Source organism: Cyprinus carpio, chromosome A9 (genome assembly GCF_018340385.1).
Source record: "Cyprinus carpio isolate SPL01 chromosome A9, ASM1834038v1, whole genome shotgun sequence".
Taxonomy (NCBI): Eukaryota; Metazoa; Chordata; class Actinopteri; order Cypriniformes; family Cyprinidae; genus Cyprinus; species Cyprinus carpio.
Genome location: NC_056580.1, coordinates 5,654,756 through 5,681,364, shown reverse-complemented (window position 1 = coordinate 5,681,364; position 26,609 = coordinate 5,654,756). Strand labels below are relative to the sequence as shown.

Here is a 26,609-nt window from a genome sequence, read left to right as displayed (position 1 = left end):
ACTCAAGTTAAATGAAGTTCAACCCCCATCTTCCTGCATTTTTTCCTATTCCACTGCCGCATTGCATCTTTGTCAACACAAAAGTGCATTCTGTGTGAATGGCACCTAGTTATATGAGCGCCTCACACGCGAGCGGTTCATCACGTGCATTGACATGCAGGTGGATCATTCTCTTCTCTTTGCTGTTAACATTGGCATATTGTCAAAGTGTCTGATTCTACCCTTTGTTAATATTTCTATTCAAAATTGTGATTCCTCGATTTATAAAAAATTAAATTGTGGCAAAACATTAAATTTGAATTAATCGCTAACATGGGAAGAAACGCTCAGCCATAGTGAAGCACAGTGTGAGGAGTGTGTGTGCAGTGTGTCAGGAGCTCTCTCTCGTTCCTCTGCAGTGGACTTTGGTGTCAGCGCTCAGCTGGATCGAACCGTGGGCCGCAGGAACACCTTCATCGGGACACCGTACTGGATGGCTCCAGAGGTCATCGCCTGCGACGAGAACCCAGACGCCACATACGACTACAGGGTAAGAGCTGCAGCCTCAGAGCTCAGGTCCAGTGCTGGGTGCTGAGTGCTGGGTGCTGAGTGCTGGGTGCTGAGTGCTGAGTGCTGAGTGCTGAGTGTTGGGTGCTGAGTGCTGGGTGCTGAGTGCTGGGTGCTGAGTGTTGGGTGATGGGTGCTGAGTGCTGAGTGTTGGGTGCTGAGTGCTGGGTGCTGAGTGCTGGGTGCTGAGTGTTGGGTGCTGAGTGCTGGGTGCTGAGTGTTGGGTGCTGAGTGCTGGGTGCTGGGTGTTGGGTGCTGAGTGCTGAGTGCTGGGTGCTGAGTGCTGGGTGCTGAGTGTTGGGTGATGGGTGCTGAGTGCTGAGTGTTGGGTGCTGAGTGCTGGTTGCTGAGTGTTGGGTGATGGGTGCTGAGTGCTGAGTGTTGGGTGCTGAGTGCTGAGTGCTGAGTGCTGGGTGCTGAGTGCTGGGTGCTGAGTGTTGGGTGCTGAGTGCTGGGTGTTGGGTGCTGGGTGCTGAGTGCTGAGTGTTGGGTGCTGAGTGCTGGGTGCTGAGTGTTGGGTGCTGGGTGCTGGGTGTTGGGTGCTGGGTGCTGAGTGCTGAGTGTTGGTGCTGGGTGCTGAGTGCTGGATGCCGAGTGCTGGGTGCCGAGTGCTGGGTGCTGGGTGCTGGGTGTTGGGTGCTGGGTGCTGAGTGCTGGGTGCAGAGTGCTGGGTGCTGAGTGCTGGATGTTGAGTGCTGGGTGTTGAGTGTGGCGCTGACGGTGCTCCGTCTGTGTTTCAGAGCGATCTGTGGTCCTGTGGGATCACGGCGATAGAGATGGCCGAGGGCGCTCCTCGTGAGTACTGCTCTACACACACCTGCTTCTCATTTCTTTGACTGTTTTTCTGTCTATTTCTTCCACGTTTTGTCTCCTGACATCCAAAATATAAAGATGCAATCCTGCACACTATCAGTTCTATCTAAATATTGAAGTTTATTAACAAAAGCAGTGTTTCGGTCCACTGACCTTCCTCAGGCATAAACATACTTTTAAAGTCAAACATTTTTAAATACACTCCCAGCTAATGAGTGTCATCATGACATTACATGTGGACGAATCACCAACTCATACATCATAAATAAAAAGGCTTGAATACCCAATAAAAAACACTTTACAACATTACAGACAGATGATATTACATAAGTTAATGGTGTTTGTAAAGTCACAATATCAGACAATTCAAATCTTTACAGAGTTACAGTATCATCCCGTCTTGATCAAACAGACACTCTAAGATAAGAACACTTTTTCAATACTCACCAATGTTTTTTTCAGGTGTGTTGAGTTTGTGTTGAGTATTGGTCTCCTCACTTTCAAAAGCTTCTATTCCACCATTTGAAAACTGAAAACAGAAAGAAAACCACTCTTGTACTTACTTTGAAGGAGAAGAGTTAAAGCACAGTAGAAGTATTGTAACATATCATATTAGTGCACATCACTCTTGTGTTGAAGCTTGCATATATTAGGTATAATTATATCTTATATATTTGCATACATTCAGATATGCAATCAGTCCTCACACAGGAACATCACCTTTAACGTGCTTGTGTTTGATGAGCGTATTTGTTGGTGTTTTGCAGCGTTGTGTGATATGCATCCCATGCGAGCGCTCTTTCTCATACCCAGAAATCCTCCACCCAGACTCAAGTCCAAGAAATGGTCAGTAGCTTCATGTGGTCTGGTGTAGTTACTGTGGAGGGTGAAAGGTCATGTTGAGGACACACTCTCCTGTCCTTCACAGGTCTAAGAAGTTCTTCAGCTTCATCGAGGGCTGTCTGGTGAAGAACTACACGCAGCGGCCGCCCACCGATCAGCTGCTGAAGCACCCCTTCATCAGAGACCAGCCCAACGAGAGACAGGTGCGCATCCAGCTCAAGGACCACCTGGACCGCTGCCGCAAGAAACGAGGAGAGAAAGGTACTGCTCTGCTCCGCCGCAGGCTGATTACAACGGTCACGCTGGTGTGCTTATGAGTCAATGACGTGTTTGTGCTCCGACCACAGACGAGACCGAGTACGAGTACAGCGGCAGTGAGGAAGAGGAGGAGGACACTCAGGAGCAGGAGGGAGAGCCCAGGTAAACTCAATATATCATATATCATTGATCGAGCAAGCCTGGTTTAAACCTTGCTTAAACACACCTGTGGCACGTTTCTCTGGTCAACAGTATGCAGTAAGAGGTCAGGTCCGGTCATGCTTATTTGGTGTTTCATATATGAGAGGCATAGCGTGGCAGAGAACGTGGGTGACATCAGGCCTTCATTAACATCAACATAAAGCCCCCGAAATATGGAATAAACAGGGAGCCAACAGTGTCCAGATAAACATAGCAGCCTGTCATCACACCTGTGCCACTGGCCTCGTTAGCACGCTAGCCAACCTCTCTCTATATACTCACGAGGACATCACGGGTCAGGAGGAGAGACGTGACGCTGACGATGCTTCATTCACGTCCACTTCAAGAGTCAAGAGGCGTTTATTTGTCAGTTACACTGGGGAAATGAGCATTGACATGTTCGTGACGAGACTCAGACTTACAGTAATATTACCAGGACTATAAACAAATGTAGCATGCATGGTGGAGGGCTTAAACATATCAAAATTATGTGCTATTTTGAACTGTAGGCAGGACAAATAAATACAATAAAGACAAATAAGGGGAAGTAAACAAATAAATGAGAGTCCTGAGTAAGAGTACTGAGATAACAATATAATAAATACAGAAAGTAAAAAAGGTATTGAAAGTAGTATGTAGACCTGAGTGAGAATACTGAAGTAGAAGTCACAGTGTCCGAAGTGGCCATTATTATGTACTGCAGAGCTAGATGGCTGTTAAGAAGGCTAATGGCTTGAAGATGGAAGCTGTTCCTCAGCCTGGTTGAATGTAGGTGTCTGCTGGGTGGCATTGAAGCAGACAGATGGTGAGCAGGGAGAGTGAGGGTTGCCTTTCTCAAGCAGTGTGATTCGTAAATGTCATGTAAGGCCAGGTGATGTGTCCTCAGAGATGTGTACTTGTAGCTCCTGACTCTCTCTACTTCCTCACCATCGATGTGAATGGGGCTGTGACCACCTCTCTGTGACTTCCTGTAGTCCACAATCATCTCCTTGGCCTTGCTGACATTTAGAGAGAGATTACTGTCAGCACACTATTCTGAGTGTGCACTGAGGATCCAGGCAAAATTGCATTATTTTTAAGACCAAGATTTAATGGCTTAAAACAGTACGAATGTTTTACTTGTTTATAAGTAACTGCTAGTAACGCTAGAATAAAGTGTCAACCTAAATGTACTAAAACTGCAAATGCTGCGTTCATAATGACTGTTATTATTACCTGCGGATTAATGCCGACAGCATTGCTTGATTTAAGGCCGCCATCTAGCAGCTGTGTGCAGCTCTCCTGAGCTCACTGTATCCTTTAGTTTATACACGTCAAAATTATTGCTGAAATAAATTATTGCTGATGCAAAGTTGTGAAGGAATGCCATTTGTTAATTATATGTAACATCAGTATAAGATATCTTTGCTCAAAGTGTTAAACTATTTGATTAAACATTGTTTAGTTGACTATTAAATTGCTAAATAACTAGAATTGAGTAATTACAGAAAGTGTGTGGGGGGGGTCCTTCTCGGATCACTTGCCTGAGGATGTCTCATCGCCATCAGTGGAAAGTCCTTGGATGGTTGTATCCTCAGCAAATTTGAAGATGGTGTTGGAGCCGTGCTCAGCAGAGCAGTCGTAGGTAAATGGGGAGTACAAGAGAGGGCAGAGTACAGGTCCCTGTGGGGCACCAGTGCTGAGTGTGAGTGAGGAGGAAGTGTGTCTGCCAATTCTGACCACCTGGAGTCTGCCGGTCAGCAAGTCCAGCACCCAGTTACTGCCAGATCACTGTCAGACTCAAAGAGAGTTTGAAATGAACAAAAATTAAATTGGTTATTGTTGTGTAGAGAACCAATGAGCTAATGAATGATATATTTAAGTGTGCATCAGAGATGTGTCTCTTCTGTGAGTGTGATATGTGAAGAGGAACAAGCCCTGACTCATTCACACATTGTGATGCAACTCTGACCTCTCTACTGTTGCGCTCACCAGGCCATAGAGTCTGAAGAGACAGGGTTACTAGACATCACTAGGAAAAACAGGAAATAAGGAAATAAGACCAAAATACTGTGAGCCACAACTGCCCAGTTTAACTCTAGGTATATCAACAATTACCCCATCAACTTTGGTCAGAAATCTAGATGAAATCTAGATGTAATCTTTGATGACCAGCTGACCTTCAAAGACCACACTGCAAAGACTGCTTGATCTTGCAGGTTTGCATTGCACAACATCAGAAAGATCAGGCTCTTTCTAACGGAACATGCTGCACAACTTCTTGTCCAGGCCCTTGTCATTTCTAGGCTGGACTGCTGCAATGTTCTTCTGGCAGGACTTCCATCAAGCACAATCAAACCTCTACAAATGATTCAGAATGCAGCAGCACGACTGATCTTCAACGAGCCCAAAAGAGCCCATATTAAACTCTTTATCTCCTTGCACTGACTGCCGGCTGCGGCTTGCATCAAGTTCAAGACATTGATGCTCAGGCTCCTGCTTCACTCACTCTTACCAGTCTGACAAGATTACTCTCTCATAGAGGCTTCTGTGCTGAGATGCTGTAGGTTTGAAAAGCCTGGAAAACACTTGCCTCAGAATTGTCACAGAATAAAATCTTTGTTTTTTGAGTAAATTTTTATAGGGAATATGAATAGTTTTCTTGTTATTATGTTCAGCTCTTAGGTGTTTCATTGATTAGAAGTTGCTCTTTGTGAGAAAGACTGTAAGAGGCACATATCTGGTTTCATCCTCTGGGATTTATTTGGCTGTTTGGGTGTATTTGTTTTTGGCTGTGTCTCTTGAACAGTATGTAACTGTTTGTGTGTGTGTGTGTGGCAGCTCTATCGTGAACGTGCCGGGCGAGTCGACTCTGCGGCGGGACTTCATCCGTCTGCAGCAGGAGAATAAGGAGCGCTCGGAGGCCCTGAGACGCCAGCAGCTCCTCCAGGAGCAGCAGCTCCGCGAGCAGGAGGAGTACAAGCGGCAGCTGCTGGCCGAGCGACAGAAGCGCATCGAGCAGCAGAAGGAGCAGAGGAGGCGTCTGGAGGAGGTGTGGAATCACTCTGTTCGATATGAGACTCGTCAGGAGCGTGCAGATGTGCGACCAGTGAGAGCGTCAAACGCCTGCACGCTGCTGAGATAGGGAACAACTGTGTAGACTGTGTTGACTGAAACACTGTGCCAGACGTCACTGCTGATCCGTGCACTGAATACGTCTGATCCTCCACCAACACACGGTGAATATGCCAGAGTAAAGGATAGGTCAGTCAGATCTCTGTTTAGCCCTTAGGTTGTACAATCCAAAAATCATCTGGAAGAACACAGGACACATGATCATAAACTCGCATGCCACACTAAACACCTCTCTGCCAAATTTGCAGTTTTGAAAGCAAAATCAGTCACTTCTTTGACATGTCCTTCTTTTGTTGGTTCAAAACTAGAAGAACAGTATGAAGTTTTAAGGAACAGTATAGACCCTTCTGTCTTTTATGTTGAAACTGGAAATACTGAGCTAAAAGAACAGGAAATGGTAATGAAGATTGTGTTGGTCTTGTGTCCTGCAGCAACAGAGACGAGAGCGTGAGATGAGGAGGCAGCAGGAGCGAGAGCAGAGGAGGAGAGAGCAGGAGGAGAAGAGACGCCTGGAGGAGCTGGAGAGGAGGCGCAAGGAGGAGGAGGAGCGCCGAAGGGCCGAGGAGAAGAGGAGGGCTGACCGCGAGCAGGTGATTGTGACGTGACATGTCTGTCCTTTAGCAGCGGAGTCCGTCTGTTCACACAAATCTACTCGACGTTCCTCGGTCCGTTTGGAGGGAAGCACTGGGCCAATTTTCTCCATATGCTTCAGTTTGGACACCCTTTAGAAAAACCCTAGCTTGGTAGGGCTAATGTAATGCTAACTGATTCATATGTAAATACAGGGTATACAGCGGCATGTGTGATAGATGCAAATGATAGATACTTGTATGATCACATGATACATTTACAGCTCTGATCTCCCCCACTGTTCTTCAGCCTGAGCCCTGGTGTGTGTGTGTGTGTGTGACAGGAGTACATCCGGCGGCAGCTGGAGGAGGAGCAGAGGCACCTGGAGGTCCTGCAGCAGCAGCTGCTTCACGAGCAGGCCATGCTACTGGTGAGAGACGTGCTTCACCACTGTCACGCTGATCTCACACATACACACACAGAGCTGCTTCATAAAGCCACCGCAAAATGACCTCGTTTAGCATTAATGATATTGAATTTCATACCAGTCATACTGTTGCAGTCACCTCCGTTCTTGATGCTGAGGATCATTTCAACACTTGATAGTATAACATGATGCAGGTGAAGTGAAATATGAACGGGACGAGGCATGAGAGAAAGCAGCTGTTTGACAGCACATGCACCGCTACTCCAGTTATTAGCGATCATATGTTGCTCGTGTCTGCCAGTCACTGTAGAACTAGATTAATTAATCAAATCAAAGCTAATATGATTTATTTTATGAGTAGTTTAGAGCAGTATTCTGTGTTTGAGATGATGGGTGTCATGGATATCTGCAGGTGTCAATAACAACCGTCAATACTGTTGAGAAGCACAACACGTGAAAATATTGAAGAAACACACATTTACTTGCCATTTTCTAACATTATTTAATAGAGAACTTATTATGCACTTCTGTGAACATTACTGTAAAATGCAACTGATTTTCTGAACAGTAAAACTGCTTTTATTAAAGGGACAGTTCGGCCAACAATGAAAATGTGCTGTTCATTTACTCTGAGATGCAGCTGACTGTTTTCTTCAGTGGAACAGTGAAGAGGATTTTTTTAGCTGTATCTGTGCTCCACTGTGATTCATAAAATGCATGTCAGAAATGCAAAAAGAACACATCTTGACTTATCGAACATATCCGAAAGACAGGCGCTCTTTATTAAAAACAATGAGCAAAACATCCTGTAGCTGCTGTTAAAATAGCCTAATTCTAATTACCAATGTGTCTCTTTGGCTTGTTTGTGCATTAATACATTCAGTGCATCACATTTGCCAAATGAACATCCCCTGGTGTCTCTCTACAGCATAACCTTATCTGAAACCGTTTTGTTTCCAGATGTTTAAAGCTGAACCATGTAGGGTTTCTCTGCTGGAGATGAACAGATGTGAAACATGAAGCGAGTACATCATGCATCATCTTTCAGATCATGTTGTTGACTGTGTTGAGCGTGGGCGCTGTGATGGTGTGAGAGCTGCTGATGTGGTGCGTGTGTGTGCAGGTGGATGAGCGTCACCGGAGGAACGTGCAGGGGTCTCCTCAGGCTGCCGTCATGCAGAAGCAGCCGCCCCCCGTGCCGCCGCGTTCAGAGCCCTTCTCCAATGGCAGCAGCGCCGCCGAACCCAGCCACCGGCCCGCCGACCCGCAGGTAACCAGCACCACTGCAGGTGTGTGTGTGTGATGGAGAGTCCCATTGGTCCTGATGGGCAGTGACTGCTGTGTTTGGCAGGATTTGACGGCCCTGGCTAAAGAGCTGCGTGCCGTGGAGGATGTGCGGCCACAGCACAAAGCCACTGACTACTCCTCCTCCAGCGATGACTCCGGGACCACTGACGATGAAGACGACGAGGAGGTGGATCAGGACGTGGGAGAGGAGTCGACGTCCGGCCCGGAGGACTCCCGCGGAGGGTAGGCATCAGTTCAGTAATGTGCAGGAGATGTGTGTCATTGTTGAGAATTAAGATTTAAAGAACCGTGATGCTTGAAAACAATTTACTCACCCTCATGTTGTTCCCAGTCCATATGCTGTAAGATTTTCTGTGAAACACAAGAAAGAACCTTTACGATGCTCATAGTGACCACAGCTGTCAGAAGCATGAATAACCAGACTTCTGAAAACAAACAAGAGCTTTATAGGTGAATTACTGACTTCAGAATCTTCCCTTTCTCACATGGCATGGCAGTACCATGCGTGCGTTGTCACTCAGTGAGTGAAGAGAATGAAGAATGACATCTGAGAGCTCAGCATTTGTGTTATTAGGCTAATATTTTCAGATGCTACACTGGACACATTCAAGATATACGATAAAGAAAAGTACAGATAGAGATCGCAAAGACACATGCATCATGTGTGAGTGCAGTAAACCTTCATAAACCACATGAGTTTTCACAGTGGATTTTGAAAGCGTGTGTACCCTCACGAAAAAAAGAAGTTTATTCAAGTGTGCTATTAGTATACTTCTTTTAAACTAAAAAATAGGAAAGTATGCTTTAAGTTTACTTTTTATGTACTTCTCAGAAATGGGCTTTATGTACTCCTCAGAAATATACTTAAAAATGACATTTAAGATTACTTGACTTATACTTACAAAAAGTCTAAATTAGGGGTGCACGGCACGGCTCTGTGTAGTAACAGCTGCTCTATGTGAAATCACGCACCTGATGGAATTTACCGTTGATTAGAGAACCGGCTTTACTGACGAGATGCGCATTAATTATCGTCGATATTTATCATGCACCCCTAGTCTAAATATATTTGAACTATACTTGTGCTCCTAGAATCCGTGTTTTTATAATTATATGGTAGAGGGCACTAGTACACATCTTCTGTACAGAATTTCTAAGAAAACACAAGTGAAGAAGAAAAAGAAACAACAGATACTAACACATGTAACACGATCATCTGACATGAAACGGCATCAAAACTGTAACGTTATAAAATGTCGATTGATGAAGAGGTAATAATTACAGTCAAGCTTTGGGGTGTTGATCGACTCCATCTACGTTTTGACTATCATTTTGAATCCAATTCATAGTCTTTTTTCAGCTTTTTGTTCAAAATGTTATTTCTTTATTTTTTATGAAACTTACCCACATTAAAGTGTTTAAAAAAAGAATGCATGAAGCTAGAATAATTTTTTTTTGTTTGTTTACAAGCAGATACCCTGTTCTTTCTTTGGATGTTTTGTATGTTCAGATGTTCAAATAACAAAATATATATACAAATTCAAACCTAAATAGGGACATAGTAGTATACTTGAAGTATGATGTAAAGTTCACTTAAAGAAAACTTATGAGTATACTTGCAGTATAAAACTACTAAACTAGTAGTTTACTGAGACTATACTTCAAAGTGTACAAAGTATTTAATTAGTAAACTATCAGTATACCTACAGGTGCATCTCAATAAATTAGAATGTCGTGGAAAAGTTCATTTATTTCAGTAATTCAACTCAAATTGTGAAACTTGTGTATTAAATAAATTCAGTGCACACAGACTGAAGTAGTTTAAGTCTTTGGTTCTTTTAATTGAGATGATTTTGGCTCACATTTAACAAAAACCCACCAATTCACTGTCTCAGCAAATTAGAATATGGTGACATGCCAATCAACTCAAAACACCTGCAAAGGTTTCCTGAGCCTTCAAAATGGTCTCTCAGTTTGGTTCACTAGGCTACACAATCATGGGGAAGACTGCTGATCTGACAGTTGTCCAGAATCATTGACACCCTTCACAAGGAGGGTAAGTCACAAGTCAAGTCTGCTTTATTGTCAATTCTTCCACATGTACAGTACATACATACAGAGAATTGAAATTGCGTTACTCTGAGACCCATGGTACATACAGGTAACACTAGCAGTAGAGCCTAAAAATCCAGATAGATACAGATCACATATAAAATACAACTATACAAATAAGGGCATGTAAAAAAAATAATACAAATAAAGTTAAATAAAGCAGCGCAAGGCACATGGCAGATAGAGTGCAAACCAGTGAAGTGAACAAACAGTGCAGATAAAAAGATTGTAGTGCAAAAGAGCTTGTTCAGTCTGATTAAAATGACAAAGGGCTCAGAGAGCGGTTCTTTTATTTAAACTGACTGAAGAGGTAGTAGAATGACATCAGTTCTATGCTGAATGAGGTAGTGAGCAGACCAATGCTGCACAAAGTGACTGGTGCATGTTATCGTATGTTAGTGGGAGTGGAAGGACCTGGGGATGTGGGACCTGGGGTGGGGGGGGTTCATAGTTCAGTGGTGCCTGGGGCAGAAGAGGGACGGGGGGGCAAGTTCGGGAGCGAGTTCAGCTTCCTGACAGCCTGATGGATGAAGCTGTCCTTCTGTCTGCTGGTCCTGGCCTGGAGACTCCGCAGTCTCCTCCCTGATGGCAGCAGACTGAAGAAGCTGTGTGACTGGTGTATGGGATCACCTGCAATGCAGAGGGCTTTGCGAGTGAGACGGGTTCCGTAAATGTCCTGGAGGGAGGGGAGAGAGACACCAATGATCTTCTCAGCTGCTCTCACTATGCGTTAAAGAGTCTTCCGGCAGGACGCGTTGCAGGCGTCATACCACACAGTGATGAAGCTGGTCAGAATGCTCTCGATGGTGCCTCTGTAGAAGGTGCACATGATGGGGTCTGGGGCTCTGGCTCTTCTCAGTTTGCGGTTTGGGTTTTTGTTAAATGTGAGCCAAAATCATCACAATTAAAAGAACCAAAGACTTAAACTACTTCAGTCTGTGTGCATTGAATTTATTTAATACACAAGTTTCACAATTTGAGTTGAATTACTGAAATAAATGAACTTTTCCACAACATTCTTATTTATTGAGATGCACCTGCATAACTGCAGTACAAACTACAAACATAGAGGTAAACTATTTGTGTACTCAAAGTTTGCTACTGTTCTACTTAAAGTACAGTATACTTAAAAGTATACTTTTATATACTAGAAAGTGGGCCAATTTAGTCCCAAGGAGTATTGAAACAGTACACTTACAAGTATACTACTAGAACACTGATATTTGTGTACTTGCTATATAAAGTATACTTAAAAATATACTTGAACTTTACTTAAGTATACTTAATAAAATAAACTTAAAATATACTACTTTTTGGTAAGGGTAATATGCCTCAAAACATCTAGACACCAGATCATTCTCTGATTGACAGCTCGTCCAGACTCAGTAATGGTGAGACGGTAGCAGTGAAGACAATGGTTGTCCAAGATGACGACGCCTCCTCTACGCCGTGCAAAGACAGCACGCTGGTCATGCGACAGGTGCCACACACACACACACACACACGGCCTCCTGCTGAACACGGCTTCATGACCACTGCATTTGTGCAGTTTATAATAGGTTTCTGTACCTGCCACACATACACTGAATGTGCACACTGGCACAGTAATTACATCTATTGAGCCCAAATCCACCCATATCCCAGCCTCAGAACTATAGCCGTACATTCTACTGTATGCACTTACTAAAGGAATTTTGTAGGTAAAGACATCTAATATAAAATGGGAACGTAAATGATGCTGTGATTACTGATCGTGGGATGGATGGCTTGAATTCCTCCTGCTGCTCACTACTCAAATGCATTGGGCAGCTTTGGCCGATTTTGTTGTTTGTCATCTCATCCCATCTCATTTATCAGCAGAACTATAATGTAGTGCCATAGTGTTCACATACAGTATGGAAACACAAATGTGGGACATTTATTATTTGAATTTATGCTATTCTTTTCATTTTGTTTGGCCATTGTTATTGTTCTTGTCTTATAGAATTTCTTCATAGTCCTTGTTTTCTGTGAATTATGAATGATCTGAATTATTCTTTCTGTCAGGATCATATTAGAATGTAATTGTTTATTGTAAAAGAATAATATAATATATATATATATATATATATATATATATATATATATATATATATATATATATATATATATAGGTAATTGCAAGTTTACCCCAGCAAAGGAAAACAGCATTGACTTAAAGAACTGCACAGGCATGGACCCAGACATTTACCTTTCTCAGTTCCAGAGATCAGGGCCTGTGACACTGTTGGGTTCAGGCTGGAAAGACGCTCCTAGTCCCAGTCCTGTAGAGATTGGGCAGAGGAGCTGCATTAGGGGTCGAAATCCCCTGCTGCCCGACCTGCTCCAGCAGAGTCAGCGCTCTCCCCCCTCTTCCTTCTCTCCCAGCAGCCCTGCCCCATCCCCCCTCAGTCCCTCGGACAGAGTCCCGTGCCTAGCAGAGGTATGTCTGCTGTGAGCCTCAGTGACGGCCTCAGCCACTGGCTCCAGTGCAGTAGAACTGCAGTGTAGTGTTTCTCTGGTGTTCTGATGGTGGGAGGTTTTAGCTGTCTGTTAATGATTCTACCTTCTTATGCTACTAATTCTTTTGGCAAATTTCTAACTTCTTCTAACTGATTAACCAGTATCATTAACTGGTGAATAACACTTAACTGATGAGCCATTCAAATGTGATAACACATGCTCAAGCAGATGTGCAAAAGGCTTTTTTTCCCAACAAGTTTTACTGGCTAAAATGAGGCTCATGTGACTGATGCATATGTCTTGCAGTAGTTTTTATTTGAACATCTCAATAAACAAAAATTATAGATAATAATTTCTAACAAAAGCAGCCAAGACAACAACAACAAAAAAATCATAATAAAAAAAAAAAAAAGAATGTTAAGTCAGTAGCTTGTATGGCCAATTAACACAGAAGCCGTAGCATTTGCCAGTTTCAAGTGGTTATGACCTGACCTTTTGTATTCAAATTCCTCATGTAAGTTTTTTTTTGTTGGCTTATATTTGTAAAAACTGATTTTCTTACATCACATAAAATACAGTTGAAACAGTACAGAAAAACTGTTGAAGTGTTGTGATGAAGTAAAGGGGACGTTGAGGCATCGTGATGAGGTAAAGCGATTGTTGAGGCGTCATGATGAAGTAAAGGGGACGTTGAGGCCTCGTGATGAGGTAAAGTGATTGTTGAGGCAACATGATGAGGTAAAGTGGATGTTGAGGTGTCGTTATGAGGTAAAGGGGGCGTTGAGGTGTCATGATGAGGTAAAGTGATTGTTGAGGCGTCGTGATGAGGTAAAGTGATTGTTGAGGCGACGTGATGAGGTAAAGCGATTGTTGAGGCGTCGTGATGACGTAAAGGGGATGTTGAGGCGTCGTGATTAGGTAAAGCAAATGTTGAGGTGCCGTGATGAGGTAAAGCGATTGTTGAGGCCTCGTGATGAGATAAAGCGATTGTTGAGGCGTCGTGATGAGGTAAAGCGATTGTTGAGGCGTCGTGATGAGATAAAGCGATTGTTGAGGCGTCATGATGAGGTAAAGCGATTGTTGAGGTGTCGTGATGAGGTAAAGCGGATGATGAGGTAAAGGGGACATTGAGGCGTCGTGATGAGGTAAATCGGATGTTGAGGCGTCGTGATGAGGTAAAGGGGACGTTGAGGCCTCCTGATGAGGTAAAGCGATTGTTAAGGCGTTGTGATGAGGTAAAGGGGATGTTGAGGGCTCATGATGAGGTAAAGGGGATGTTGAAGCATCATGATGAGGTAAAGTGATTGTTGAGGCACTGTGATGAGGTAAAGTGATTGTTGAGGCGTCGTGATGAGGTAAAGGGGACATTGAGGCCTTGTGATGAGGTAAAGAGATTAAGGCATCGTGATAAGGTAAAGGGGACGTTGAGGTGTTGTGATGAGGTAAAGTGATTGTTGAGGTGTCGTGATGAGGTAAAGTGATTGTTGAGGCTTTGTGATGAGGGTAACGTGATTATTGAGGCATCGTGATAAGGTACAGTGATTGTTGAGGTGTTGTGATGAGGTAAAGCGGATGTTGAGGCATCGTGATGAGGTAAAGGGGACGTAGAGGCGTCGTGATGAGGTAAAGCGATTGTTGAGGCGTCGTGATGAGATAAAGCGATTGTTGAGGCGTCATGATGAGGTAAAGCGATTGTTGAGGTGTCGTGATGAGGTAAAGCGGATGATGAGGTAAAGGGGACATTGAGGCGTCGTGATGAGGTAAATCGGATGTTGAGGCGTCGTGATGAGGTAAAGGGGACGTTGAGGCCTCCTGATGAGGTAAAGCGATTGTTAAGGCGTTGTGATGAGGTAAAGGGGACGTTGAGGGCTCATGATGAGGTAAAGGGGATGTTGAAGCGTCATGATGAGGTAAAGTGATTGTTGAGGCACTGTGATGAGGTAAAGTGATTGTTGAGGCGTCGTGATGAGGTAAAGGGGACATTGAGGCCTTGTGATGAGGTAAAGAGATTAAGGCATCGTGATAAGGTAAAGGGGACGTTGAGGTGTTGTGATGAGGTAAAGTGATTGTTGAGGTGTCGTGATGAGGTAAAGTGATTGTTGAGGCTTTGTGATGAGGTAACGTGATTATTGAGGCATCGTGATAAGGTACAGTGATTGTTGAGGTGTTGTGATGAGGTAAAGCGGATGTTGAGGCATCGTGATGAGGTAAAGGGGACGTAGAGGTGTCGTGATGAGGTAAAGTGATTGTTGAGGCGTCATGATGAGGTAAAGTGGATGTTGAGGCGTCGTGTTGAGGTAAAGGGGATATTGAGGCGTCATGATGAGGTAAAGCAGACGTTGAGGCATCTTGATGAGGCAAAGGTGTGTTGAAGTGTCATGATGAGATAAATTGTTATTATGGCGGCAGTCAGATGCAAAGATCTACCACAGTTTGAGCCCAGAATATGATAAAGTAATTATGGTACCATGACCTCCTATCTATGAAAAGATCAGACAGTGGGATTTCTCATGTCATGAGCCCCTCAACAAGGTTGTTGTTGTTGTTGTAGTTGTTTTTTTATGTATCAAAGTGTGCTACTGGGCTGTTACATTTACTTTTACATTTATGCATTTAGCAGACGCTTTTATCCAAAGCGACTTACAGTGCATTCAGGCTATAAATTTTTTTTACCAGTATGTGTGTTCTCTGGAAATCGAACCCACGACCTTTTGCGCTGCTAACGAAATGCAAAGGCGTCGTGATGAGGTAAAGGGGACGATGAGGCGTCGTGATGAGGTAGAGCGTACATTGAGGCGTTGTGATGAGGTAAAGGGGATGTTGAGGCATTGGGATGAGGTAAAGCGGAGGTTGAGGCGTCGTGATGAGGTAAAGGGGACATTGAGGCACCGTGATGAGGTAAAGGGGACGTTGAGACATCGTGATGATATAAAGTGGACGTTGAGGTGTCATGGTGAGGTAACGCGGACGTTGAGGCATCGTGATGAGGTAAAGGGGTGTTGAAGTGTCATGATGAGGTAGAGTGTTACAATGGCGGCAATCAGATGCAAAGATCTACCACAGTTTGAGCCCAGAATATGTTAAAGTAATTATGGTACCATGACCTCCTATCTATGAAAAGATCAGACTATGGGATTTCTCATGTCATGAGCCCCTCAACAAGGTTGTTGTAGTTGTTTTTTTTATATATCAAAGTGTGCTACTGGGCTGTTCTAATTACTTGTTTAGAAAGATGATCATATTGACATGGGCAGAGATCAGTGTGATATGCAGCCAGTTGATGGTTGAAAATACATGTTCTGAAGACAAGTACACGGTACACATTATCATTACATGGATTTATGGTGCAAGATTTCGACCATTGATAACGATTAATTTGAAAATTGTAGATTGGAGAGTTGCATGTTTCTGACAGGGTTTAGGTGATATTTGAGGTGACATAAGCTGTTTGAATAATTAGTTACAGGTTACAACGTTGTTACAAAGGCAAAGCTGGAAACTTAATTCACCATTTTGAAAGATGCCATGCTTCATGCAGATCCAGTATGTTTTTTATTTTTCGGAAGTTGAGGTCCAGTTTGTAACAGTAAAGAAACATAGAAGTAAAATGTATGTATCTAAAAACAGATAATTACATAAAAAATACCTACTTTTCTTTTATTTCTGTCCCCCTTTTTTCTCTATCCCATAGCTGTATATTTATTTATTTTAAACCATTTACAGTATATTAATACAAAACATTCTCCTGGTTAAACCTTTTTCATATTTTCTAATGAAGTTCAGCACTATTTTGCACTAAGTGGGAGGTTTGTTCATATTATTGATTTTAAAAACTATTGGCCAATTATTTGGTTATTGGGCAGATTTTTCCAATTTTATTACCATTATTTTATTATTTATTTATTTATTAGTATTTTATTATTATTATTATTATTATTTATTAACACCTTTTTTTTGTGACGTGACCCCATCTGTACAGGTTGCAAGAGATTGGAAAACAGTGATAACACTCATTAGCTTAATTAATGATTTATTTTTCTTTTCTTTTTTGAAAACCAAAGTTAAAACAACGTTTCAGTATATGAGGGAGGTGTATGCACTTGAGTTTCTCTACATGACTCATGAGAAGGAACTCTTTCTTTGCAGAGCTGTGTCTGATTACAGCAGAGAATTCAAATGTCATTTTACTGAGCCCCAGAAACCAAGAAAAGACAAATGCATTTCTCAGGGTTTCTCCTTTAGCTTGCTTGCATCCATTTCCTCCTCTTTTGTTCTTTCTTTCTTATAATTGTTATTATCGTTGTTTCCATCAGTCAATTCATCTTTTTTTTTTTTACCAACCACCATCAAGTCATTCAGCATGTTTTGTCATCTGTGTTTAGTTGTAGCTGTTAGACTGTTAATCTTAAGTCTTACAAGCATTATTACAATTAATAAACTAGAGAATGTTTACATTTTCAGTGTTATTCTAACTTTGAGGTGTAACTGTTAGTTTAGGTATTTTCTCATTCTTTGCTCATAATGTTCTCACAGACTCCCACTGTGCCGAAGCACAAGTCTTCCTCGTCTTTCACACCCTTCATTGACCCGCGTCTCCTCCAGGTTTCTCCATCCACCGGCAGCGCACTCAATAATGCTGGTAAGTGTGATGACTGCAGTTCCCTGTGTGGCCAGCAGAGGACAGTCTCATTGCTGGAGCATCATGGTCCAGTGGGAACACAGCCATCATAAGAGCCTCACCCTAACCTAACCTCTAGTTTTTCTGCTTTTGGAGAACACGACAAACAAGTTGAAATTATTTTTTATGGTCATCATCATATGACACAAATGCTGTCAACTGAACCCAAAATAACATGACAGAGATTTTGATGTTTTAATAATAATCAGGACAGGATTATCATGTCAATCATTTTTGTCAGATCTTGGTATGTGCTGCAAATCTTCATTAGTGAGTGTAACAAAACATATCAAAAGAAAAAATGCTGAAGGAAATGAATCCTTAATCTGGAACATGCAGATGAAAGTACCTTGAAGTGAAGGTTTGCTTGTTGGAGCTTAATCTTGTTACAAATTTGGTAAAAAATGTGGTCAGTCCGCTTTGTCTCTCTAGCATGGAGACTCAGGATGGAAAATTGCCAGAGTGCCTTCTGTGTGAACGCAAACACGTCCTGGGATTGATTCTGGGATTGATCCCGGGTCGGGTACCTAGTAACATTGCCGGGTTCAGTACCAGAAAAAGCTCTGTGTGAACGAAAGCCAGAACCAATGGCGTAAAAGCATGTCTTAGTGATGAGGTTGAGGTATGTTCACACCAAAGATGTATGGGCTGAAACTTCCAAAATAAAATGATCTGCCACATCCTAACACCATCTCACTGGATGCATCAAAGCGAACTTTCCATATCTATTTGTCCAGTTAGCTTGGTAGTGCAAACGCGCGGAGAGTGTCAGAAATAGAATGCAGCATCTGTTTACTGTAGTCACAGCATCACTGATTATAATGGGTCCTTTGACGCACCGTTCTCGTCCGGTGTAGCAGTGTTAGCTGCCAGTTTACACCAGTGCTGCTAGAATAGACGGTGTATCATTTCCATAGCAACGGCTCTTGATTCAGTGTTCACTCAGCCTTCTGTCGCGCAGCTGCTGAACTTCTCATCCAAACAGCAGCTAGCGTTCAGTCACGATAAAGCACGATATGCTTTTTTCTTGTTCTTGTGTGGAAAAATTAACATGAATGCTTTATGAATGATTGTCTGCAGTTAGTTTGAATGCCAAATTTCTAAAGAGTTTATTTGACACTCCTAAATATAATTTATATTCTTTTTTAATGGCAAACTAATTACATTTTAAGTCCAGTTAAATCAAATGTCATTCAGTTACATGTTTTTAAAATTATATAGTGGTTAATGTAATTTACACCACCATTCAAAAAGGGATCAATTCAATTCAATTCAACTTTATTCATGTCCCCCAAGGGGCAATTAGTTTTGCAGCAAGCCTAATAATACATTTACAGTTATGCATTTAGCAGACGCTTTTATCCAAAGCGACTTACAGTGCATTCATGCTACACATTTTTTTAACCAGTATGTGTGTTTCTTGGGAATTGAACCCACAACGTTTTAGCCACAGGAACACTTTTTGTAATAGAATTTAAAACCTCACACACCCCACCAAATAAAAAAAAAAAAAGTTGTTGTTGATGAGTTGTTCACTAGTTACCCAAGAGTTACCTGAAGTAGTGGATTTGCTCTTAGCAGTCAAAGAAGTGTGGATCAGTAAGATTTTGTTTAATGGTTTTGATGGAAATCTCTTCTGCTCAGCTGCATTTATTTGATCAAAAATACCATAAAAGCTAGTATCACATAATTTCACTGTATTATTGTCCAGCTCTAATCTGCTAAATGTGATTATAAAATATTATAAACAATAACTTTGATTTTTTTATTGTAAAGCTGCTTGAAACGATGTGTATTGTGAAAATCTCTATATGAATAAATGTGGGCTGATTTGGTTTGGTTCCTCAGCTTACAGTAATGACGCTCGACTGCAGGAGGCTCTGCGGCAGGATGCGTCCCGTAAGGGATCGGTAGTCAACGTCAATCCTGTCAACACACGGCCCCAGAACGACACTCCAGAGATCCGCAAGTACAAGAAGAGGTTCAATTCAGAGATCCTGTGCGCTGCTCTCTGGGGTGAGTGATGTAAAAAACCAGAGCCGACCAATGATTCCTGACCCAAAAGACAGAATCGACCACCAGAGTCTGACTGTAAGAGCAGGAACAAAAAATCAGTAAAATCAAAGGAACCGAGGCTCTGTGATATTGATATGCCAATGCACTTTTTAGCATTTATTTGTTACATGTGCAAAGCATTATTTTGATGAGTTGTTCACTAGTTACCTAAGAGCTGACACTGACTCTCAAACCTGAAGTAGTGAAGTGAAACTCCAGCAGGATTTGCTCTTAGCAGTGAAAGAAATGTGGTTCAGTATACAATTACAGCAGCTATGAATCCAGTACTACAGAAACACATGATGACACTACAGACTGCTTTATCTCTAATCACAGAAAAATCAGGCCTGTGTGCTGTATATATCACAGCAAGACTCTGAAACAACTTTCAGTTTGGGGGTTTTTGGGTTTCAGAAATGCGTGACATTGTAGAAGAAAAGTAGGCTTTGAACAGTGTCATGTGAATTAACACTCAGCATGATTGAAGACCCACATTACTGCATCAGTAGTGAGTAATGAGATCAGTTAGTCATCTTGAAGTGGTTTCTTGATGCTTGTGTACTTTGTGGTCACTGAATCACCGCTGGCCATCAAACATCAGCAGTGTGACTTAGGTTTCAGTGATTTTGTACATGTCAGTGTGACTGGGACGTCAGAGGATTGTCCTGTTTACCTGTCTTTCTGTTTTATCTCCAGGTGTGAATCTGTTGGTTGGGACAGAGAGCGGCCTCATGCTGCTGGATCGCAGCGGTCAGGGGAAAGTCTACCCGCTCATAAGCCGCAGACGCTTCCAGCAGATGGACGTTTTGGAGGGACTCAATGTGCTTGTGACGATTTCAGGTAATGCATGATCTCTGGACAGTGAACAGCACAGAAGGCAGGAAGGTTGTTTCTGTATGTTCGTGTGACAGCAGGCATATTTCAGTGCCATGTCGCTGTTGCGTAACATCCTCTTGTTATTTGGTTCTCTCGAATACAAGCACAATGTAGTTCCTGTATTTTCCTCTGTTTCTGTCTGTCTCTGTGGTCGAGTCTCAGACATGACATGTGTGATGTGGAAACTGTGATCAGTTTAAAACTGAGAAATTGTGCAAAAGCTGTTTGAATATTGCACTAACACATGGTGTATTTTTTTATTATGTTTAGACATGGTGAAATATTCCATTACACACACAGACACTTTTGAAACAGCTGTGGGATTTAAGAAACTTTCATTACACTCTTCAGATCCAAATCAGCCTCACAAGATGGCAAACTGGGAAAATATTTTGTTATATACAGATCCTCCTATCAACCCTATTTTCAAAGGGCATCTCAGGAAGCACACTCCAGGGGTTTAAGTCTTATCCCTCAGATAGGTCATTCAAGGTTTCTTGGAGAAGTGAGGTGTCCAAGTCACAACATCCAGCTACAGGGGTGCCTCAGGGCTCAGTTCTTGGACCATGTTAAGACGGTTTATATAAGAAGGGCTTGATTGAATTTTTTTAAATATAATCCCAGGGGGGCACCATCCCAGTTGCTCAAAAAAAAAAAAAAAACTTTGTTCTATATTAAAATTAACATATACATAAATAAAAATATGCAGTTATATATATATATATATATATATAATATATATATATATATATATATATATATATATACATATATATATATATATATATATAATTATTATTAAAAATTGAGTTTTATGTTGAAAAAGGAGGGAGTATAGGGGTATGTGCGCGCGCTCGCTCTCACCTCATGTTTGCGGCTGAACACAAATGATCATCATAATTAATGGACAGCTAGGCTATGTCAGGGAAAAGACATCAGCGCAGTCCGGCGCAGAGAAAAGAAAAATACTTTCAGGTAGCTACATTCATTATCCTGTGAAACTTTTTTGACTGTGATGTTTAGTAACATGTTTTATTGTCGGTAATAATTTCACCACCACCAACAACGCATCTTACTTAATATTCTAGTTTCCATGACTTAAAATGTATTTTATAAAACAACGAGGTGATTGGTTAATTAATAATAATCATATGGTGTCATTGAATAACTGTTAAAATACATAATGTAATACAAAATAAACAATTTACATTATTACAAACGCCTGCAAAGGGCACCAAAGGCCACGTAATTGTTGTTGTTACACTTACATGACGATCAGATTCTTGTTTAATATTGACCAAACATTTAATTCAAATATCCACTTAATTTTTCATTTTTGGCTACCTTTTTGCAATAGAAATGCTATAGCCTCTTTAATTTTTTTCAACAAAAACACGTGGACATTACAACCCTTACCAAAATGAACCATAGTTATTGTAGTAAAACTGCTTCATTTTATTTAGTGTGATTTCTGAATGCTTGAGACCATAAAATCAATCAGACAACTGTATTAATAAAATCATAACCACAGTTAACTGTCTAGAGCAACAATTGTAATTTATAAATAATACAATTTAATAAAAATGTATTTATTTACTTTTATATTTTATTAAAGTTCTATTTTGAGCCTCCATAGTAGTTGTTTTTTTGTTTTTTGTTTTTGGAGGGAGGGGCACAACAATACTATTCTGCTTCGGGCACCCATTTGGCCAGCAGCGGCCCTGCTTGGACCACGTCTCTTCTCTGTCTACATGACATCACTAGGTTCTGTCATGCAGAAATATGGTTTTTCATATCACTGCTATGCTGATGACACTCAACTCTACTCTCATTTCATCCTGATGATCTGACGGTAGCTGCTCGCATCTCAGCTTTTCTTGCTGGATGAAGAACCATCACCTTCAACTCAACCTTGCCAAGACAGAACTGCTTGTGGTTTCAACAAACTCATCACCTTATCACAATTTCACCATCAAGTTAAGCTCATCAACCATAACTCCTTCAAAAACAGCCAGACACTTTAGAGTTCTGATTGATGTTTCCTCCTGGTGGAATGAGCTGCCAAACTCCATCCGAGCAGCTGAGTCCTTAGCCATCTTCAAGAAACAGCTAAAAACACATCTCTTTCATCTTTATTTGACCCTTTAACTCTAGCACTTTCTATTCTAATTCTATTCATACTACTTGTCTTCTTTAAAAAAAAGAGAGATACCCTCTGACACTAGCATTCCTTATTCTTTTTCTATTTCTATTATCTGCTTGTTTTATTTTTATTTATTATAAAAAACCTTGCTACGTGTTCTGTTAGGATAACTGAGACTTCTCACAGCACTTACATATCATTGCCCTTTTGTTGTTCTGATTGCTTCTATTGTCCTCACTTGTAAGTTGCTTTGGATACAAGTGTCTGCTAAATGTAATGTAAATGAAATGGAGCTGATAAGCTATCATTCATCTGACTGTCTAACTCATTTATAACAGCACAGGACCGTTTAAAATGAACTCTCAAACCGTGTTCTCCCAAATACTGAAACATGAAACTGGCGTGGGAACCGCCGTCTCCTTGCAGTGGATCTCCGTGTGCCGCTGTTTGTCTCCTTTACACATTCACTCTGAAGGGCTTTTGAAATGTGCAGATACAACACCATGCCTCCATATACAGCGAGCACATTTAGCCCAGCACTCAGCACTGATCTGGGTGTTTGGTCAGACCAAAAGAGCAAGAGAACTGAAATACAGTTTATTTTATTTTTTTATTTTTTATTTTTTGTAGGGAAGAAGAATAAATTGCGGGTGTACTATCTGTCCTGGCTGAGGAACAAGATCCTCCATAATGACCCTGAGGTGGAGAAGAAGCAGGGCTGGACCACCGTAGGAGATCTAGAGGGATGTGTGCACTACAAAGTTGGTATGTGTTCATATCTGAATGATTCTGTGCTGCTTTGTTATTTCTGCTCCTTGATCAGGAATTGATCTGATTGTCTGCATTTGTCACACAGTACTTGCACTGATGTGTGTGGTTTGTTTTGTCTGTAGTGAAGTACGAGAGGATCAAGTTCTTGGTTCTGGCCCTGAAGAATTCAGTAGAGGTGTATGCGTGGGCTCCCAAACCATACCATAAATTCATGGCTTTCAAGGTGAATACACTAGAATGGCTGTGAGTGTGAGTCAAGCGTGATGCTCGGAGCTGTGCAGGGGTCCGTCTAGACCAGTGCTTCTCAACACGTTTTCCCATGAACTACTTTTCTAGAATAAAGATAGACAGATAGATAGATAGATAGATAGATAGATAGATAGATAGATAATTTATTTCACAAAAAATTGTTGACACACACACACACACACACACACACACACACACACAAGCAGCGTCCCCCTTTACTTAACATACACATAAATAGTAAGAATATGACTAATACTGATGAATAAACAGCCTATAAGGTAAGGCTATTAAATAGCAGTCCCAAACTAGTTTTTGTTAATTCAATTAAAGTCATTTAAACATACAAAATAACACAAAGTGAAAATAACACAGCATTTTTGGGTTATGGAAACATCAGTTACCATGGTGAATAATAATAATGAAACATGGAAATAGAATGAGTATCATATCCTCATGCAAATCTTTCCCAGCTGACACACGCAGTACCAGTTATATGATCTATTGGTGCTTTACTTTTATTTCACACGTTCATGCTCGTGGTTTCGTCTGTGCTTTAGTGAAATGATATACAGTGCGTGCTATGAGGACAGTATAATGCCTGACAGGACAAGTTTGTTTTTCTGAGGTGAATGCTGAATCTGGACGGCATGTTTTTCTCTGGCACTCTTTACTTAAACTGAATCTGACAGCAGTGTGAACAGCTTTCACGCACGTCTCTCAAAATAAAAGTCTCGCATCAGAAAAACATGTAGAGTTGCATCTTTTGTTGTTGATGTGGTTTCTTTGACTGTACACTCCGGGACCCACACAGAACACAATATTCGTCTAGGTACAGTATTTTCATCTTTCAGCAATGAAATCATCTACATTGGCAGTGTGACTTAATTGTCCATGAGCTTTTATTCTGCGAGTGACATTTTCCAAAGACCAGCACTCTTGGTTTCAGTGGTGCTTTACGTGATGACATTGACAGCCACTCAGAATCCAGCTGACTTTCAAGAGCTTTAAAGTGGCAGATGACAAAACTAATAAACAGAACCTTATCATTCGCTGGTCCGGATGCTAATGTAGTTATCCTTCTTGGTGTGAATGGCCCTTATAATGAGATATGCTGATATTGTTTGTGATCTTGAAGATTCTCACAATGAAAGAATGACAAATCTCTGTGTGGCAGTCCTTCGGTGATCTGGTGCACAAGCCGCTGCTGGTTGACCTCACAGTTGAAGAAGGCCAAAGGTTAAAGGTCATCTATGGGTCCTTCTCTGGCTTTCATGCTGTGGATGTGGACTCAGGAGCCGTCTATGACATTTATCTGCCAACTCACGTATGTACTGATGGTGAAAAGCATCTGAAATTGTCCCGTGGTGTTTTCCTGCCTCTTCATCTTGCTCTCTCTTCATTGTTTCAGATTCAGACCAGTATTCAGTCGCATGCCATCATCATCCTGCCGAACACCGATGGCATTGAGCTGCTGGTGTGTTATGAAGATGAGGGCGTGTATGTCAACACCTACGGCCGCATCACCAAAGACGTGGTGCTCCAGTGGGGCGAGATGCCCACCTCAGTGGGTGTGTGAATGAAGCCTCCTCTGCTATTCAATCATCACAGTAGTATTTTACTAGTCAACAACTGTCAGTATGTTACATGTAGTTCTAGTCAGGCTGCATAGTTGAGCTACACTGTACTATATACGTGACACACTGCATTATTGAATATGTGATGTGTTGAATACACATCACGTATCACACCAGCCGCTGTAAAGGTCAGAGTTCAGTGCTGGGAAGGACCCTAGCCCAGAACAGCCAAGCTATTAACATCATCAAGATAGACAAGCTCTAGTTTAATAACAGCGACTGAGGGCGTGACGTGTCAGTTTAACGTCTTTCTCTCTTTTTTTCCTTAAAAAATTGCATTTGATGTAGTCTCCCATATCCATATAGACGTTTATCCTACTACTTTAGTTTGCTTTCAGTCCTGACTGTAAGCCTGGCTTATTTATTTGATAATTCACTCAGATATTAAATAGGCAGGGCAAACGGCCAGGAATGATTTTTAGGGGTCCAAGCACCAGGTGCTGGAAATACCTAATGTGTTTGCACTGATTTCTTCTTTTCCTTATCGCTGCCGTAAAAGATTATGGGCGTCAGAGACCATTAATTACAGAGACTCCAGACTTGGTCCCAAACGTGCACATCTGCTCAGTCACAGACACACCAACCGACTTTGAGAAATTGAGTTTTAAGGATATTTAGCAGTGACTTTGGTATCATTAAAATAATTTTTGAGATTTTGAAACATCTTGTGCTTGAGTTGGAGCCCCAGTGATGACAGAATGATCTCAGTATCTCAGCGTGAAGCAGCAAGCGCCCAGCAGAAGGTTTTGATGGTGACACATGACTGGGCTCTCACCGAAATCCTGGCCTGCATTCCTCTTCCCAACATTTGCAATCTCCTCAAATCTCATGCGACTCTTCATCAGCTCCCGTCTCTCAATCACCTGACGCATCACCTCTGACCCCCCAACGCTTCTCTGCTGATCCTAGAGCCTGTCCGAGGCTCCTGACCCAGAGCACCCTAATGTTCAAGCTTCGGCTGCTCCTCCTGGACCATTCAGACATGGCCAGGGTCATCACTGTCCTCTCACGGGTGACCACTGTGAGTGAAGGTCAGGGTCGCTCGAGCTCCGGTGCATTTGACCATCCTGTCTCCTGCCGTAAGCTGTCCAAAGCCTCGTTCAGACTGTCAGATCCGATTGAAATCTGATGCTATTTACATAGTCTGAACGACAACAAACTACATAAAAATCTAGTTTTGAGCTACATTCATATGTGGTTTGAAATCCTTTACAAATCGAATTTCTGGAAATGCTTTTCAGTTTGACCACTCAGATCGGATTTTGCGTAGTTTTTTCACATTTACATGCAAGTAAATGGAGATGGTCATCACTGCTGCTTATTTCCTTTTGTTTTCATCAACATTTAAGAAATTTAAAACCATTTTCTGCTCAAAACTCACTTCATATTAAATATGAATTAATGTTCCCTCATCTGTTTAATGAATATCATTAAAGCACTCAATCAATCAGTCGTCCCAGTCAACAGCGAGACTGAGTTTAGCCTAGCCTAGCCTAGCTGCCAGTGTGTATCTGCGAGCACATTGTTATT

The 26,609-nt window shown here is 41.8% G+C and overlaps 1 protein-coding gene across 4 annotated transcripts in view; it reads left to right on the top strand.

Annotated features, from left to right (window-relative positions):
• Positions 1-26,609, top strand: part of LOC109066495 (mitogen-activated protein kinase kinase kinase kinase 4) — a 59,739-nt gene that overhangs the window by 29,671 nt on the left and 3,459 nt on the right. The window contains exons 6-24 of one of the 4 annotated variants that reach the window (XM_042763260.1): positions 399-529; positions 1,287-1,341; positions 2,127-2,205; positions 2,288-2,463; positions 2,550-2,622; positions 5,482-5,692; positions 6,207-6,365; positions 6,689-6,775; positions 7,896-8,042; positions 8,124-8,302; positions 11,564-11,672; positions 12,432-12,653; positions 17,207-17,312; positions 19,200-19,367; positions 20,103-20,246; positions 23,056-23,190; positions 23,319-23,419; positions 24,620-24,769; positions 24,854-25,013. In XM_042763260.1, the coding sequence (XP_042619194.1) occupies positions 399-529; positions 1,287-1,341; positions 2,127-2,205; positions 2,288-2,463; positions 2,550-2,622; positions 5,482-5,692; positions 6,207-6,365; positions 6,689-6,775; positions 7,896-8,042; positions 8,124-8,302; positions 11,564-11,672; positions 12,432-12,653; positions 17,207-17,312; positions 19,200-19,367; positions 20,103-20,246; positions 23,056-23,190; positions 23,319-23,419; positions 24,620-24,769; positions 24,854-25,013 (2,592 nt within the window). Of the gene's footprint in view, positions 1-398; positions 530-1,286; positions 1,342-2,126; positions 2,206-2,287; positions 2,464-2,549; positions 2,623-5,481; positions 5,693-6,206; positions 6,366-6,688; positions 6,776-7,895; positions 8,043-8,123; positions 8,303-11,563; positions 11,673-12,431; positions 12,654-17,206; positions 17,313-19,199; positions 19,368-20,102; positions 20,247-23,055; positions 23,191-23,318; positions 23,420-24,619; positions 25,014-26,609 lie in introns of all 4 variants that reach the window. The other 3 variants (XM_042763259.1, XM_042763262.1, XM_042763261.1) reach the window with 3 other exon arrangements.